General features: G+C 44.8%; 1 protein-coding gene across 14 annotated transcripts in view; it reads left to right on the forward strand.

The window, feature by feature from the left end:
* The window catches only part of FARP1 (FERM, ARH/RhoGEF and pleckstrin domain protein 1), a 201,196-nt gene that overhangs the window by 125,830 nt on the left and 56,386 nt on the right, over positions 1–18,980 (forward strand). For all 14 annotated transcript variants that reach the window (XM_083610515.1, XM_083610518.1, XM_083610522.1 and 11 more), the window contains exons 5-10: positions 824–902; positions 2,900–2,997; positions 4,347–4,461; positions 5,491–5,638; positions 6,144–6,239; positions 7,967–8,130. In XM_083610515.1, the coding sequence (XP_083466641.1) occupies positions 824–902; positions 2,900–2,997; positions 4,347–4,461; positions 5,491–5,638; positions 6,144–6,239; positions 7,967–8,130 (700 nt within the window). The remainder of the gene's footprint in view (positions 1–823; positions 903–2,899; positions 2,998–4,346; positions 4,462–5,490; positions 5,639–6,143; positions 6,240–7,966; positions 8,131–18,980) is intronic.

Raw genomic sequence — 18,980 nt, forward strand, 5'->3', positions numbered from 1 at the left:
TGGTAGCAAGAATATGATCTTACAGGCTGCTCAAGAAGCCTATGCACAATCACCACATTTCGCAACTGCCTGCATATTTCAAATAAATTGGTTTCATGAAGCACGTAGTTTCTGTAGCTTTCTGCACTGTCAGCTACAGAGATAACACCTTCCCATTTGGAATCCAGGTTTGAACAACCCTAGATATAGTTCTAAAGAAATTATTTTGAGATACTCACACCATCATGGGTCGGTCAGCTTCCGCATTTAATCAGGCAATGGCAACCAAAATGGAAGAAGTGTAGGGAAGGGGAACACTATTAGCCATTGTTTTATTATGCGGTTGCCAGCGGACGTAGAGATCATCTGAGCACAAATGTCCACACTGCCTTTAGTTTTATTAAAAATAAAAGGGCTTTCAGGCTTGGAGTTCTGGTCTGAGATTGCTTCATTGTCATTTTGTGAAGAAAGGAGAATAGTTGTTCTGGCTGGGACTAATGGGAGTGTAATCAAAAGCGTTCTGGAAGGGCACCAGGTTTGGGAGCAAGATGCGCCAACAGAATGGCAGTATAAGGCAACTTTCTATGTTCTTAACACAGCAGCACACACTTGTCAGTGGCCATTCTGATCCGCAAGGATCAGAAAAACGTTGAAAGCTGTCTTTGTGCGATTACTTTGGCAAAATAAGTCTTGGCTCAAAGTGAATGGGTGTCCAATGGTAATTGTGGTTGATGGGTACTAGTCACACCTGAGTTCAGACAAAGGTGTTTGTGTGAGCAGGAGGAAACTACTTAATTCAGAATTTTAGGTTTCTTCTCACCCACCCCCCTTTTCTTCCCCCTAGGGCCTAAGCACGTGATTCTAAAATTCGTGGTGAAATTCTTCCCGCCTGATCATGCTCAACTGCAAGAGGAGTTAACAAGGTCAGTACTGCCATCCATTTTCATTTGTGCCTCATTAAAGGAGGGGATTGACAGCTACTTGAAGCATGCATGTAGATATACTGCTGAATGAAGAAAAGAAAAAATAAACCAGATTATGACGGGGCTAGGAGTTCATTTTGAATTGGATTCTAGTGCCTGGTCTGACATTAATCTGGATGGGGCCATTGGCTGGTATAGCAAGGAAAGGGCCTAGAGACCTCAACAGATTGGCCCTCTTCTTTCCTGGTTTGGTAGCAAGATGCCATTTGTGGCTTCAGCTTTCAGTGACATTTTAGAAGCCTCTGTAAATGTGTGGGCTGTCCATTGTAACTGCAGTTTCCATGACACTCACATGCTGTAGACATATAATTCATGTGCAAGGCTGTTCAAGGGCTATAGGGCACCTTTTGGTCTTCACACTATATTTTGGTGCCTATTTGTCCTCTCCAGTTCTGAGAGACCATGGAATCAGTATCTGGCCCAAGTTGTAGGTATAAACATCTCCCTCCTCCTACAAATTTAGTTGCACTTCTCTGTATTCCAGTTCTGTATTGAGTTTTCTATTTTAAAATTGGGGGGGGGGGGAGAGTTTTTGTGTGTGTACAGAATTATAACTGTATAATCTTCAGGGTGTGCACCTCTAGTGAATATGTAAATGACATACTTTAGCAGGAGGGTTTTACTGTTTCAAATTCTCCTAACATTATAGCGAGCTGCTACTACTGCCAAATGCTGAGTTTCAGTACTATAGACCTTTGAACCATCATTCCATATTAGTAATTTTAATTGCTCTTACTTATCTGCACCTCTCTGAAGTTTTAGCATCACTTTTTCTGTTTGATCTGATTTCCCCCCCCTCCATGATTTCCTGCTTCTTAAACTAACACGTACTAAGAAGGGGTGGTGGTGGTAGGATTATGGGTGGAGAATACTGTTTATATTCCTGAAAGACAATAAAGGCAGGTAACAACAGTCCTGGAAGCTTATCTTAAGTAGCAGGCAAGGCCCTGGAGCAAATATTAAAAGGAAGAACAGTGAATGGAAAATACTCGTTGTTATTCATTTATTCATTTGCTTTTTTAATATGCTGGTTTTCAGGTATAGGCAACCCCTGAAAGTTCTGGAAGAAACTAGCAGATGGAATATAGGGCAGCACAGGTTCTTTAAAAAATCAAAGACCAGACTAATCTGATACCCTCTTCTGAGAAGATGGCTCTCACTTGCTCTCTGAATAAGAAAAATGTGGTGGAAATTTCAGAGAGAGTGGCCATGTTCTTATGCAATGCTAAACTTTTTCTTTTTTTAAAGATTAGTTTAATAAGGCAGCCAAACTGCAATCTAACAGTGGTAGAGTTTTTGTTTTGTTTTTCTTTCCTTTTTTTAAAAAAAGCCCTATATCCAACATAAATAGGATATAATGTTTTCTGGTGCAATTGTTAGCCTACATAGCTTATGAGTTTGTTTTAAAGGGGGGGGGGGGATATCATTTGGTGGTTAAAAATGTGAAATTCCTGCAACAACTAGATTTATTTATTACCCGTCTTGCCTCTCCCCACTCCTCCCAGGAGCTTGTAGTGGGATACATGGTTCTGCTCTGTCTTCACAACAGCCCTGTGAGGTAGTTTAGGCTAAGGGGTCGCGAATGGCCTGAAGTTGCCCTGTGAATGTCAAAACTAAACAGAGATTTGACTCCAGGCCCTAGTCCAACCACTGCACTCTGCTGACAATTGTTGTTTTGCTAGTTGCAAGTTCAGGAAATGCAGATAGTGTTTATATTTCAGACACCCATAATTTGAAAGGTGAGAATTAATTCCATGAAGACTGTACAACCGCTACATTATTCTGCAGTTATCTCTTGTTTGCGAAGTGGAAGGGATCATTGCTAAATCTCCCCATGTTATCAAGTAATGAGTTAACATTTCGATTTCACAGATGCCCTTGCCACTCCATGGAAGCCTTCTTCATTCCTCCACTGCTTTTTCTTTTTGTGTTTTCAGGTACTTATTTGCACTGCAGGTAAAGCAGGATTTAGCACAAGGAAGACTAACCTGCAACGACACCAGTGCTGCTCTCTTAATCTCACACATCGTACAGTGTAAGTAAAACTTGCTCATCTCCAAACCCTTCCTGCATTTTGAAGAATAAGGTGCTTGTCGCCCAGGGAGAATACTGACTTATGAATACATTTTCAATAGATTTAAGGTCAGTTGCCGTATCCATAAATGTATGTTCACAAAGATACATTGGGCTAGTATCTGAGTAGCATCCATTTTCTTCAGGTTGTTTCAAAATACTATGGCGAAATGGAAGCAGGAAGGAATTGCTATTTGCTTGTTTCAATATTCTTTGCCGCTGGAATGTGTATAATTGAAATGGGATTAATAAATAACACACACACACACACACACACACACACACACACACACACCTGGTGGGATTTAGAGTATTCACTTTCAGTTAGCGCAGGTAGAATTTGCCTTCACAATTTGTCTGCCAGATTAGCAGCTATTTCATGGTGGAATCTGTTGTGAGGTATTTTTCTGTTGTGGTTGCCTTCATATGGTTTTGATGGGCCTGCGTGTGGTTTTCTGTGCTCTCCTATGTGTGACTAGAACCTTATACACGTCTTTCCTCATTAGTGTAAATGTGACATGTGCCAGCAAAAATGCCTGAAAGAGAACTACAGTGAGAGCCACATGCCACTATTTTTCTTCATCAAAGTTTCTGCATTTCTCAGTGCATTTTCTCTCCAGAGTATCTCTAACTAGTTATCATCTACTGTGCCAAATCTTCCCTGTCCTTTCTCATATGTGTCATCCGAGTAAGATGAAACTTGTAGGGATAGAAATGCAGACCGGCGGACAGGGTGAGGCTGCAGAAGTCGGGCTGTTGTCACAAGGCACCCAATTATCAATTCTTTCATTTATTATCATAGTTTAACCACTATTTGGGGTGTCACCCTCTGGATTTTCTACTCTGGGCATCACATTGCCATCTACTATTCCCACAGAAGTCCTGTAACAGAAGAAAAACAGGCCTTTTGAGAAAAGCAGCTGTAAAGAACAGCATGCTTTGTGATACGCTGGAAAATGCTGCATGTTTTCAAGAGGAGCTTGTGTAATTTGCTGAACCCTCAGAAATCTCACTGCTGTGGTTTGATCCCAGTGGATCCTTGCTAATTGACAGCAGACCCTACAGCTCAGTATCCTTCCTCCCTGTTTTCAGTCCTTTGCATGAAATGTTCAGGACCACAAGTACAGTGCTCTGTTATTCACTGCATCTTTCAGGATTTTCTGTTCGTTCCACCTCGAGAATAAGAATCCAAACAACTTAAGAGTGCATCCTATTGAACTCAGTAGAGCTTAATGATAAATAAACATGCATTGGGATAGGCTGCCTCATGCATTTCACTTATTTGAGTGCACTTTCCCCCCCTCTCCCTAGCTGAGATTGGGGATTTTGATGAAACCATTGATCGTGAACACTTAGCAAAGAACAAGTATATACCTCAGCAAGAAGCATTAGAAGACAAAATCATGGAATTTCATCGTAATCACATGTAAGTATTACTATTTAATGCTTAAGTAATGGCATTCTTAGTGCTGTTGTCTTATAAAGCAGGACATTTGTCCTTAGGATTTATAAACGTAAGATAACCAGCAGAAAGGTATGAGGAGAAGACAGGGCTTCATAACAGAGTAGAGAAAGAGGGCAGAGGTGGGTTAACAAATAGCAGAAAGAACGGAAGTTTTGCATGCCAATAAGGCATCGCAGAAGTGGTTTTGGGGATGAAAAATTTGTGGTTTTGTCTGATGAAAAATTAAAGGGAGAAAGACAATGTTTGATGTATAAGTACCTGTGTAGTAGAAAGCACAAAAACTAGACTCTGGAGTAGGACACAAAGGAAAGAAGGCGAGTCTCTGTTTTTCCTCAGCTTACTCGTTTCTTCTTTTGTTTTATTTTTTACATTTATTTATCCAGTTTGTGAATAGAGCCACACAAAACCTTTTGTGTTGTTTTAACTACTTGTGTGTGTGAAAACTTAACAAACCATGGCTCAACTTTTCTCTGGGAGTTCACAGGAGTGTTTGGGTATAGTATAAACTTGTCACCTTTTGGGGGAGAAGAATTTATTTATAACATCAACAACAAAATCGTATTCAATTGCCAATGGGAAATCTTGTTTGTCACCATTGGGAAATGGTTCATTTCCTAAATGGGAGATTCCAGGTTTGAGAAGATACACAAAGTTGTGTTGTAGAGGAACAGGAAGTGTGAGAAGGTTGCATGTCTTCATTTTGCTTCACTGGTACACCTGAAACTACTCTTTGACTGGTTAAAATATGAGCGGTCACAATCTAGTGTACCAGTTGTTGCTCCAGCAGATAGTCACAAAGCATGCAAGGACGTGCAATAGATATGGAATTTATTTGTACTAGGTCTTTCAAACCATCAAATTGGTGCTAGGGTCTGTTTCACAGTGACTTTGTATGCAAGTCTGAGCAGGAAACAACATCTGCCATGAAAAGCTCTAACGGTTCTTTTAAACCTTCTTTGTCCTGTGTAAAATCAATTATCATTCCTTCAGTGGACAGACACCAGCAGAATCAGATTTCCAGCTGCTTGAGATTGCCCGTCGTTTGGAAATGTACGGAATCCGATTGCATCCAGCCAAGGACAGGGAAGGAACTAAGATAAACCTGGCAGTTGCCCATACAGGCATTCTGGTGTTTCAGGTGAGAAGCTCTGATCGTAGTTCAGTCTAGACTGCAAATGAGAAGGAGTCAGCCCAAAGCTGCTATCTTGTGAGATCCAGTCTGCTAGTACCCTATAGTAACTGTTTGCCAGTGTAGAGATGGCTTCTTCCATGGGGAAGCCCTAGGGCAGTTGCTCCATTGCAGATAGTTCTCTTGCAGATAGTTATTGGATGTTAAAGCCTTAAGGTAGCTAAGGCTTTAAGGTACCTAACTCTATGGTAGTTAGGCTGGCACTGATAATTGCCTAGTTGAGCAGAAAGTGGAAATAGGTCATTATATTCAGTTTCCTTTATTGTGCCACTGAAAGCGGAATTGCCTTATTTGTTTTAGGCAGCTAAGCAGGCAGACTAAATTAAAATAGTTTGAGTGTAGTGAACTGCACCTTTTGTTAGTTTTGAAAATTAATTTTGCAGATGAATGAATGCCTGTTTTGGGGGAAGAAACGTATTCATACCTTTTCTTTTCCGTTCTTCTTCGTATTCAGGGTCACACCAAAATCAATGCCTTCAACTGGGCTAAAGTTCGAAAACTGAGCTTTAAGAGGAAGCGTTTTCTTATTAAGTTGAGGCCAGATGCAAACGTAAGTCTCTGGAATGCGCAAGGCAATTTGAAGTGGCAGATGCCTGACGAAAACGTAAAATGTATTATTTCCATTCAGCTTATTCATACTGGATTCTTTAAACCACCTTTATCTCTGCATAAAGTTGTGAGCTTATACCTTGCCCAATTCAGTGGGCTCTGAACTGTGACATAGGAAATGAACATTTGTTTTTCCCACCCTGACAGCTGCTGACTTCATTTGGGACACCCCTTTTCTGGGTGTTCCTCTTCCCTCAAATTGCCCCATTAAACCAGTTGCCGGTAGTACCTCTTACAGAATGTACCCTGGTTTGGAAATAGGCCACAAATGGTAAATTCAGAAGAGGCTTGATGGGAGAGGTCGTAAAATATGAAAGGAATGGGCAAGTGAAGATGGTAAAATGGATTGGGGGAAGGGTGAGGAGAGGTAGGAAGTGAGATGAGAGAATATTGCCACTCCAGCGTAGAAGGAGCATCATTAAGACAAAAGGACACATTAATAAATTATTATTATTGTTATTTCTATATTGTAGGGATTCTACTTGCTCTCCATGACATCCAGGTTTAAATCTCAGCTTGGCTATGAAAGTCAAGCCCTGGAAAGTCACTATATATCAGCCTCCGATTCTGCCTATCAGATTCCGGTGTATGTTATCCTTTCCCCTTTTGGTGATCTCCCTAGGGAATAACGTAACAATTGACTACCTCCAAATACTCTGTTCTGTTCACTAGGCTTAGTCCTAGTTCTCAATGAACTGGTAAACCTTCATTTTGGGCTGTGCCACTTCAGACTACAGGTGAGGACTTAAATAAGCCTTAATTAGAAATGCATCAGCATGGAAAAACTGGATGTCAGGAGGATTCTTGGCTAGAACCCTGAAAACTAGTTTTCTGTGTGGGAGGAATTGTTTAGTCATGGGAGTCCCCACCCCCAAACCCGTGGTCCAAAATGGTACAGTCCTACCACATGAGTGGAAGCTAGTGTCTTATCTCTTAGATTTGAATATCAGGAACTGACAGTTCAGCAGATTCTTGTTTCCAGTGAGCTGTGATTACTTAGGAAGCTCTCACCATTCTAAAATATTGCCTGTCACTTCTCCTGTAGCATTCACAAAATGAATGTTTTGAGGCTGGCATTAAATGCTTTGAGGCAGATGAAGTGGGTCAGCAAGAGAAATGATTACTTTAGGGAAACAGATAGTCATGTTGATATAGTTGGAGATCATCATAATATTCCATTATAATGACTTTTCAGGAAAGTTACGTTCCATTATCATACAATCATAGGGTTGGAAGAAACCTTGCGCATCGTCTAGTTTAAACCTCTGCAATGCAGGAATATACAGCTGGCCCTTACAGGGATCAAACCTGCGACCTTGGCATTATTTGCACTGCACTCTAACCAGTTGAGCTAACCACCTGCCTTGTTTTACATTCTACATAACAAAATGAATAGTTCAGCCTCCCAGTAGGGTCCTTTTCTGTCTAGGTACTGTATGGTATAGAAAAGCATAGTAGATGCTGAGTAGATTCAAAAGCCATATCATTCGTAAAATAAATAATCCTAAAAATAAAGGGATCAGTGTTATTGCTTGCTTTAATTTTATGCAATATAAATGTCCTTTTTTACAAGTTGGTGTAGTTGAAAGTGGAGGGAAATGTCCACATTTGCGCTTGGACGATGTTCACTCTCCTTCCAGTGTTAAATCTCCCACCATTATCTTTCAGAGTTCCTTCCAGGACACCCTAGAATTCCTGATGGCCAGTCGGGATTTTTGCAAAGCCTTTTGGAAGATCTGTGTAGAGCACCATGCCTTCTTCAGATTATTTGAGGAGCCTAAACCAAAGCCTAAACCTGTTCTCTTTACCAGAGGTTCATCCTTTAGGTTCAGGTAAATATACTTTACTTTGCTACAGTAATCCATGAGAAAAGTGTGCTCACCCACCCTGAGGTACTGGCTCAGATCGGACATAATGTTCTCCAGCAAACCATAGTATGTTGCAATGGAAACAAGCAATAAACTTGAGCACATCCTCTTCCCTCCTTCCCTGACATCCAACCCCAGAAACTCTAGTTTAAAGGCTCCATACAAAAGTCTCTCCAAGTTCGTAGACAGGAAATAAACAAGGGAGTGCTTGAGTTTGTTGTGAGTTCCCATTGCCACAACCCATGGTTTGTTGGAGCAGGAGCATTATGTATTGACAGAATTACTGAAAGATAGGGAAATTTACAGTGGTACCTCTGGTTACGAACTTAATTCATTCCGGAGGACCGTTCTTAACCTGAGGTACCACTTTAGCTAATGGGGTCTCCCCCTGCTGCCCCGCCCTGCAATTTCTGTTCTCAGCCTGAGGTAAAGTTCTTAACCTGAGGTACTACTTCCGGGTTAGTGGAGTCTGTAATCTAAAGCGTTTGTAACCCGAGGTACCTCTGTGTTTATTTTCCATGGTTGAGCTTGCACTTAACATTTCTATACTGAACAGTTTCGGACTGAGGACTGTAGACTTCATTAAGGCATCATGTATTCTGCCTGAGTACTAATGCGTATGTGCATGAACACAGAGAGAGCCACATCAAAAATGGCAGCACCTATAATTTAATGTTCAGTTTAACAGTGCACATCAGGCCCAGTTTTTGTCATTCTTGGCTTGATGAAAGGTTTATTGAATGCTAGGGGAGGGGAAATGTTGAGAAATTTGCGGATGAGGTTAAAAGTGACATTGAGATGCACCTGGTGATTTCTCTGTCTCTTCTTTGTGGAATCAAGTAGACGTTGTTTATGACAGTGAGGCATCATAGCCCTTCAGTTGTCTCTGAGTGTGGATAAATGCTGAGAATACCTGCGAAGGGTTGCCCATACTGAGGAATTATTTCTTAAATTTAAAAAGCCCATCGTGGAATATAAAGGTGGTGTGATGGGATGGTGAGCTGCTTGTGCGTAAAATCCTGATCCCTCAGAGTTTGGCTAAGTTCCCAAACCTCTGTCTGTGATGGAGCTCCTTAAGCATGGCTCCATCAATCGCTCGTTGAATCGGACAGTGGGCGTTTACGGAACTTCTTCCAGCATAAAAGCTCCTTAACGGAAACGCGTCTTCTGGACTCTCGGCGTGACAGTTTCCGCCGAGGAGTGGGTGTCCCTACGGGAGGTCCTGAAACCTCTCCACTGTTCTCGCTTGAAGTATCTCTGAGCCCTCCCTCCGACTCACTTTCCCTTGTAACTCCACTTCTCCCCCTGCTGGTCCCCTCCTCCGCTGAGTGGTCTCTCTCACCCTCCATGAGCCCTTTCACCTCCTTCGTCTCAGATGACAGTTCCCTGACATCCACCTCCCCTCTAGGGCCCCCTTCACCCCCTTCCCTCCCCTCCTCTGCGGGAGGCGAGGGAGCAAAACCCCTGAAGGAACCTCCCTCATCTTCCGAAGTTTCGAACACTTCCCTCCACCTTTTGCTGTTCCCGGTTTCCAAGTACTCCTCCTCCTCGGAGTCTGTACCCCCTTCCAACTCCGATTCCCTGAATCCCTCCAGTTCCTCCTCATCGTCGGTGGTGCCAAAGTACCCCCTCCGGAACCTCGCTACTGTCTGAGGTTTCCTGGGGAACCTTTGGTGGAACGTTTCGATCAAGACCTCGTCATGGACCTCCTCTGCCTTCACCCAGGTGTTTTCCGACTCCGGTTCCCCTTCCCACGCGACCAAATACTCCACCTGATTACCCTTCCACCTGGAGTCGATGATTTCCGCCACATAGTTGCGGCTTTCCCTTTCTTCTATGGCTGGCCCCCGTGTGGACACCCCTTCACCTTCCCCCCTGTATGGTGACAGTAATGACCTGTGGAATACTGGGTGCAGTTTCATGTGGTTCGGTAACCGGAGTCTGAAAGCCACTGGGTTGACCTGTTGGATGACCTCAAATGGTCCCAATCTTTTGGGTCTCAATTTCTTGCAACTCCCCTTGAACGGCAACCCTTGGGTTGATAGCCAGACCCGACTCCCCACCCTAATTGTTTCACCTTCCCTTCTGCTCTTGTCTGCCTGCCTCTTATATTCTTCTTTGGCCCTTTCTAAGTTGTGTTGGAGTTGACGATGGATCGCTTCCATTTCTTCTACAAAAAGTTCAGCGGCCGGAACACTCCATCTCTCTCCTCCTTCCCCTGGAAACGCCCTGGGGTGGCACCCATAATTAGCCAAAAAGGGGCTCATCCCGGTGGACACATTCTCTGCATTATTGTAAGCAAATTCCGCTAGTGCCAACTTTTCGACCCAATCGTTTTCTCTGTCATTGACATAACACCTCAGGTATTGTTGAAGGATACCGTTTGCCCTCTCCGCCTGCCCATTGGTCTCAGGGTGCCTGGCAGTCGAAAAGTTGACCTCTACGTGCAACAAGCTCATAAGCTTCCTCCAGAATCTGGACGTGAACTGTTTCCCTCTGTCGGAAACCAGCCTCAAGGGGGCGCCATGCAGCCTAAAAATATGTTCTACAAACAATTTTGCTGTCTCTTCCGCCGTGACTGCATGTGAGCAAGCTACAAAGTGACCCATCTTAGTTAACTGGTCTACTACGACTAGTATGGCGGTTTTCCCCTGGGATTTGGGCAGATCAGTCATAAAATCTATCGACACCGCCTCCCACGGTCGTTCTGGTGTGGGTAACGGTTCTAATAACCCAGCTGGTGCCCGCCTTTCTCCTTTGGCTCTCTGGCATTGGTCACACCTTCTCACATACTCCCGTACATCCTCCCTCACCTTGGGCCACCAAAACTCCCTGGTCACCAACCACATGGTCTTGTGTTGCCCAAAATGCCCCGCTGTGGGATTGTCGTGCAGCTGTTTGAGTACTCTCCCCCTCAATTCCCCTTCGGGTATATATAGCGCCCCTTTGTAATACAATGCCCCGTTTCTTTCTTCAAAACCTCCGGGGTCTTCTCCCTCTCTCCTTAAACCTCTGAGCTTCTCCTGGGCGTACTCATCATTTACCGTTCCCTCTACCAGTTCTCTTTGCCCCACCCAGGCCGCACCACACACCCAGTGGTCCTCTGGGATGATATGTCTCTCTTCTGGCGCTCCCTCCCCCTCCAAATATTCAGGTTTGCGAGAGAGCGTCCGCTCTGATGTTTTCTGGACCTGGCACATAGCAGATTTCAAAATGGAATTTGGAGAACTCCTGGGCCCATCTCACTTGTCGTTGGTTGAGCACTCGTGCCGTTCTCCAATACTCCAAATTCTTGTGGTCCGTACACACTTGCACCTTATGCTGTGCGCCAATTAGTAAGTGTCTCCATCTCCGGAACGCTTCGTGAATGGCGAGTAGTTCTCGGTCATATACCGTGTAATTCCTCTCGGATTTGTTCAGCTTACGCGAAAAGAAGGCACACGGTCTCCATTCCGACTTATTGCTCCCTGGCTGAAGCAGCACCGCCCCCACCGCCCGGTCTGAGGCATCAGTTTCCACTCTCATGGGTTTTTGTAAATCCACATGCAGGAGCTGTTCTTCCGAAGCGAATGCCTTTTTCAATTCCTCAAAAGCGTGCTCCGCCTCCGCCGTCCAAACGAATTTCTTCTTGCTGCTTAGACAGTCCGTGATGGGAGCCGTTAAGTGGGCAAAGTTCTTGATGAATTTACGGTAAAAGTTCCCAAACCCTAAGAACCTTTGCACATCTTTTTTCGTTTTCGGTGTCTTCCATTCCAGCACCGCCTGTACCTTGCCTGGATCCATGGCTAATCCCTTGTCTGATAAGCGGTACCCCAGGAATTCCACCTCCTTGGCGTGGAACTGACACTTCTCCAATTTCACCCACAACTGGTTTGCTTGCAGCTGGCTCAGCACTTCCCTGACATCCTTTACATGCTGCTCCTCATTCTCTGAATATATCAGCACGTCATCGAGGAAGGCCACGCAATTCTTGTAGAGCAAAGGTCCCAGTACATGGTTCATGAGCGATTGAAAACAGGCGGAGCCTGCTTGTAATCCAAAGGGCATAATGAGATATTCGAAAGCCCCTCGGGGGGGTGAACATCGTTGTCTTCCATTCATCCCCCTTCTTTATTCGTATCAGGTTGTACGCTCCTCTCAGGTCCAGTTTCGTGAATATCTTTCCCTTCCTCACCCTGGTCAAAATGTCATCAATCCTGGGCATGGGGAAAGTCACTGGTTCTGACACGGCATTTAGCCGCCGGTAGTCCACGATCAATCTCGGTTTATCCGTGTTTTTTTTGTCCACAAAAAACACTGGGCTGCCCCCCACCGCTCTGGACTCTCTGATGAAACCTCTCTTCAGGTTTTTGTCAATAAACTCCCTCAACTCCTGCATTTCCCTGTCTGACATGGCGTACAGCTTGCCCACGGGGAGCTGGGCCCCAGGGACCAGGTTAATTTGGCAGTCAAAGTCTCTATGCGGTGGTAGTTTATCTGCTTCCCTTTCGCTGAAGACCTTGCTCAGGTCAGCGTATTGTTTGGGCACCTTCCCTTTGTCCGCCACTTCCATCCCTGCTAGGGAGGCTTTTGCCCCTTCTGGCACCTTTCCCTCTTTGCAGTGTTCCAGGCAATGTGCTGACCCAAAGGAGACCACTCTCTGATGCCAGCCCACTAGCGGGTCATGCAACGCTAGCCAGCTCATTCCCAAAATGACTGGCGCCCCTCCCAGGGTGGCTACATTGAACGCTATCCTTTCAGTGTGCCTTGCCACCCTCATAACCATTGGGACGGTCTGTAGGCTAACTTCTCCCCCCAACAGCTCCCTCCCATCAATCGTGGTGACCTGCAGGGGGTTGCTTAAAGGGAGTGTTTGTATCTGGTGTTCAGCTGCAAACTCCTTGCTCATAAAATTACAGGAGCTGCCTGAGTCCAACAGCGCCTTGGTCTTTAGTGGGTATCCGTTTGCCAGCTCTAGCAGCACCTCTATTACTAGAGCTGGTCTTGGAGGTTCCGGAGTGGGCACTTTTACTGCTCCTTGGCCTGTCTGCAGTGCCCTGACAGTGGCAGACAGGCGTTGGCTTTTACTGGCTCCTGGACTTCCTCCTCCTTCCCCCCAACAGCTCCCGCCATCCCTTGCCATTCCTTTCTTTGCGGGCAGACTCTGGCAAAGTGACCTGGTTGCTGGCAGAGGTAACATTTCTTGGCGCTCTTTCCCTCCTTCTTCCTCCCTTCACTGGGATTTGAAACTGCGCTCGCGCGCGCTGTTCCAACTTCCATCGGCTCTCCGGGCGGGAAACTGGGTTCTGGAATCTCTGGAATGCGGAAATCCCTCCAACGCTCTCCTTTCCCCTCCCGCTTCTCCAAGGCTCTTGCCTCCTGGCGCGCTCCAATGGTCAGCGCTGATTTGGTCAGCTGGTCCATAGACTCCGCCCTGGGCGCCCGGGAAAGTTCGTCTTTCACCGCCGAAGAAAGCCCCTCTTCAAAGAGCATTTGAATGGGTTCCGCCGATAGGTCCCACCCCAATTTATGTATCAACATTGTAAACTCAGTCCAGTACTCACGAACCGATCGGCTCCCCTGTTTGCAAGCCATCAATTGTCTGCGCACCAGTCCCTGTTCAATCTCGCTGGAAAACATCAAATCCATGGCGCGAAAAAACTTCCTCGCGTCCTTCAGCATGTCACTATTCCCTGCCATCAGGGGCCGGACCCAGTCTCTCGCCCCCCCTTCGAGATGGCCAATCACAAACGCCACTCGCGATGCCTCATCGGGAAAGTCGTTAAACTGCAGTTCAAGAGCATACTGCATCTCTGTCCTAAAGGCTTGGTAGTTCCTGGGGTCCCCCCCAAACTTCTGCACCATTCCTGGCATCTTTCTTGCTAGTGTAGCGCCTTTTGCCTTTTCTGCATCCTGCGCCCTCCTTTCTTCTAGCCTCGCCGTTTGCATTGCTAGCTGGAGTTCCAAAACTCTGTACCTTTCTTCCAGAGTTGGACCTTCTCCAGCTCCTGCTGCTCCTCCGGCTCCGGCTGGGTTGCTCATGATGCCTCTCTGCACAAGCTGCTTTCAGGGACTGTCCGATTGCTGTGATGGGATGGTGAGCTGCTTGTGCGTAAAATCCTGATCCCTCAGAGTTTGGCTAAGTTCCCAAACCTCTGTCTGTGATGGAGCTCCTTAAGCATGGCTCCATCAATCGCTCGTTGAATCGGACAGTGGGCGTTTACGGAACTTCTTCCAGCATAAAAGCTCCTTAACGGAAACGCGTCTTCTGGACTCTCGGCGTGACAGTTTCCGCCGAGGAGTGGGTGTCCCTACGGGAGGTCCTGAAACCTCTCCACTGTTCTCGCTTGAAGTATCTCTGAGCCCTCCCTCCGACTCACTTTCCCTTGTAACTCCACTTCTCCCCCTGCTGGTCCCCTCCTCCGCTGAGTGGTCTCTCTCACCCTCCATGAGCCCTTTCACCTCCTTCGTCTCAGATGACAGTTCCCTGACAGGTGGCATACGTAATGTTCCTAGGTGGTCTCCCCTACAGCCAGCTTCAGCTAAGCGGGTAGCCCCGTACCCTGGAACCAGCATAGTAATTAACAAAATATCTGAGGCCTGTTAGGAAATCATGTTCATTTCATGGAGTCCCAGTCATAAGGAGGCACTGACCCAGGGGAACACCCAAGCTAGCACCTCAAATATATGATACCAGAGATACTTTTGGAGAGGAATTGGGACACAGTTTTGGCAGCAGCGGATAGGAAAATTCTGATGCTGAGCAGAGTGAAAGGCACAGGAGATAATGCTATGATGTGATTAAAAAGGTAGGCCACCACCTACACATGGACATTATTGGCTGTAAAAGGCAACCAGGTGACTGCTGCTCACTTGACAAAATTAGAAAGTATAATACCTCCTAATAGCTGTCGGCATTGTAATTGCCCGGTTGTAGGAGAAGGAGAAATTCCACCGGAGCGAATTTGGCAATAAATTTTTGGTCCTCAATAAAGTGCCTGAAACATAACCCATGTGTTTTGAACCAGAGAAGGCAGAATGATGAACATATGAAAATAATAGAAAAGTGATTTTGAGTTGGCAGAAAGATACAATCATTTTTTAAAATAGCCGGGTTAAGAAACTCAGTAAATAAATAAATGATAAAATTAATCAAATCTGACAATGAAAGATGTGTAATGCTTTGTGACGGGTTCTACAGTGTCTGAGTGAAATCTTACTGTCTTGCAGTCTTCAACAGTGTGTGTCATAAAACAGCCTTCACAGGCCTGTTTTTGGATGTTTTGGACTACAGTTCCCATCAGCCCCAGCCAGCACGACCAGTTGTCATGGGTGGTGGGAGTTGTAGTCTAAAACATCTACAGGGCACCCAGTTGGCAGAATATTGTTAAGCACATTATCAAAGATTATATGACAATATGATTTCATCCATGTTTGGTTGTTATTGTATAATATTGAATTGCTTTGCGGGGGGGGGGGAGAGTATTAAGGGTGCTGCAATATTTTACTGGTTTTACTCCAACAGATTAACATAAGCATCTCTGTGGAAGTTTTATTTATCAACTACATTACATAAAAAGCCATTTCCTTCTCATATATATGTTTAGGCTTCCTTTTGAGGGTTGAGCTTCAATCGGGTGATGGAATGTGGGGATTTAAATTTATTATATTTATCAAGGAGAGTTTATATGCCATATGTCATGGGTAGGCAAACTAAGGCCCGGGGGCTGGATCCGGCCCAATCGCCTTCTAAATCCGGTCCGCAGACTGTCCCGGAACCAGTGTGTTTTTACATGAGTAGAATGTGTCCTTTTATTTAAAATGCATCTCTGGGTTATTTGTGGGGCATAGGAATTGGTTCATTTTTCTCTCTCTTCAAAATATAGTCTTGCCCCCCCACAAGGTCTGAGGGACAGTGGACCAGCCCCCTGCTGAAAAAGTTTGCTGACCCCTGCCATATGTGGCTATTTCAAGATTCACTTTTTATATTCCAGTTCCTTTTTTAATTACATTATGACCTAGATAAATTAAGTTAAATTGAGAGAAATGCACCAGAATTGGGATTTGCTCTGTTTCTTTTGCTGTCTCAGCTCTGTGGCTCATCACATATGTTCCTTTCCCATTTATCTCGACCGCTTGAGTTCTGTGTGATGTTTCCTCTGCATACCAAGCTTTTCATGCTTATTTTCAGGATAGCTGAGGGATGCAGTTTCCCAAGCATGTAATTTGCGGTGGCCGTTTATGCTGATCTACACACTACTCGCTGAATGTCCTAGAAATTATTCAGACTCGTAGTAAAAGTCTGCCTGAAGCATCTTTAATAATTAGGGGCTATTTCATTTCATGCTAGATATCTCTCCCCACCCCCAGCCTCCAAAGTCTTCAGATAAACATTTCTGAGAGTAAAAATATGTGTTGCTTTTCTTGGGTGCCTTGCACTCAGAAGGCCAACGCCACTCACCCCAAGATGTTCTAGGAGGCCTTGGAGAGTTAGATGCTGGTCAGGTGTCACCAGTGTGATGCTCTCCAGATGTTGTGGAGTACAACTTCCAGTCATCTCTGCCATGATAGCTGGAGCTGATAGGACTTGTGTTCCACAACATCTGGAGAGGACCACATTGGCTAACTCTGGGCTAAAAGGGCCAACCAATAGTCTGACTTATCGTATTTGATCATATGTTTGACTTTCCTCTTGTCTTAAGTAGCAACTTTAGTCTACAGTGGTACCTCAGGTTAAGTACTTAATTCGTTCCGGAGGTCTGTACTTAACCTGAAACTGTTCTTAACCTGAAGCACCACTTTAGCTAATGGGGCCTCCCGCGCTGCCGCTGCACGATTTCTGTTCTCATCCTGAAGCAAAGTTCTTAACCTGAAGCACTATTTCTGGGTTAGCGGAGTCTGTAACCTGAAGCGTATGTAACCCGAGGTACCACTGTAATTGTTTTAGTCTATATGTTTGAATTGTATTTAAGAAAGGGATGGGAAACTTGTGGTCCTCCAAGTCCCATCAGCCCAGCTGGAAGGGCCAGTAGTCAGTGATTATGAAAGTTGTAGTTCCAACAACATCTGGAGGGCCACACGTTCCCCAGCCCTGCTTGCAGAGTCTTAATTAAAGCAAAACCATGGTATCCTCAAGTATTCTGAAGAGCTTAGTAAGAGACTGACAATAGCAATGCCTCAGGTACTTTTTTATTTTAATGCAAAGAGAAAATTGACATCATTCTGTCCAAAGGCATGCACTATTTGTTAATCTTCTTTTTTTTAAAAAAAATTCATACAGAGACAGAACCATCTTCATTTGAATCTTTAGTACACTTTCACTTAGTATCTATAGGGACAGCTTCCTAACAGAAAATTAAAATGGCATGTTAAATCATAGCTTTTCAGCTGATTGCCTAGTTCGCAAGGAAAATATATTGTTCGGATAATAATGCACACTCTTGATAGCACACAGTGTGTTTTGCTTTATTTATCCACAGAACTAACTTTTTGAGACGTTTCACGCTTGGCAGATTTCTTGCACAAATACTGCCTCTGTGCAAGCGGTTGCATGCATGGCATCATGTATGATTGACACATACATGTCTCTTGTGACATGTGCACACGGGGCAGGAGACCCTGGTTACTAGCTGGCTACTACCAGTTTGTAGATGTGGTGAAGCAGACGATAGTGTGACTAGCATTATGTATTTCTAATGTTAAAATAGCATTAAATTAAATTATTAATGTTTTCGTCCATTTTGAATAGCTGAACATAGTTTTAAGCCAGATATGAGTTTCCTCAGATGCTTAATAGGACAGAGTTTCATAGCTCCAGCTTCAGTGCCTCTGTATGCAGCCTAATGCATAATTCAGTGTTCCCTCTCTGGAGAAAGGGGTGTGGGAATCAAATAAATACGGCATTTAATAGCAGCGACCAGCAGCTTTCACCACCAAATTTTCTGAACTGGAGCCACCTGGGCAATTAAAATTTGGAATTTCAACAACAGTATTCTTAAAAATTCATAACTCGTTGTGGTGGTGGTTCCTTAGAAGTGGTATAAGAGTATAGAACTGCCTGAGGCAGGTACATAAGTAACTGAGGTCCTTGAAATAGTTCCCACAAGAGAATTCATCAGTCTTTGCGATAGGTTAGAAATGTACCCAACAAGGGAGTTGAATGGCACGGAACACAAGTTTTCTCAATGTCTGATATATCTTTCTGCTCTTAAGAGTGGCTGGGCAGTGCTGCAAGTTGCTAAGCTTCACACTCACTGTTTCAGAGTAGGCAGATAACATCTGTGTAAAGGTTTGGATAGAGTTGACTGCACCCCATCTTGGCTTGTAGTAACAAACCATTTGACCTCTTGGAGAACCTTACAGCTTATGGAACTCATAGGGGTGTGGGTGGGCGTGGGTGTGCAGGCGTCCCCCCACTTAACGTGCAAATCACTTGCATGCAACTATATACAGTGGAACCTCAGGTTAAGTACTTAATTCGTTCTGGAGGTCCGTACTTAACCTGAAACTGTTCTTAACCTGAAGCACCACTTTAGCTAATGGGGCCTCCTGCTGCTGCTGCGCTGCCGGAGCACGATTTCTGTTCTCATCCTGAAGCAAAGTTCTTAACCTGAGGTACTATTTCTGGGTTATCGGAGTCTGTAACCTGAAGCGTATGTAACCCAAGGAACCACTGTATATGCACAGTGCCAGGAAAGAATTAAATGAATTCAATTCAAACCCAGAAATGGCAGAAGAGAACTTGAGAGTCCTTGTGGCTAATGAGGGGACCCTCCTTGGAGCCCCCAAAGGACATCAGTGAGGGTGGAGGAAGTCCTGAAGAGACCCAAGGCACA

The sequence above is a fragment of the Podarcis filfolensis genome (genome assembly GCF_964270895.1).
Source record: "Podarcis filfolensis genome assembly, chromosome: 4".
Lineage (NCBI taxonomy): Eukaryota > Metazoa > Chordata > Lepidosauria > Squamata > Lacertidae > Podarcis > Podarcis filfolensis.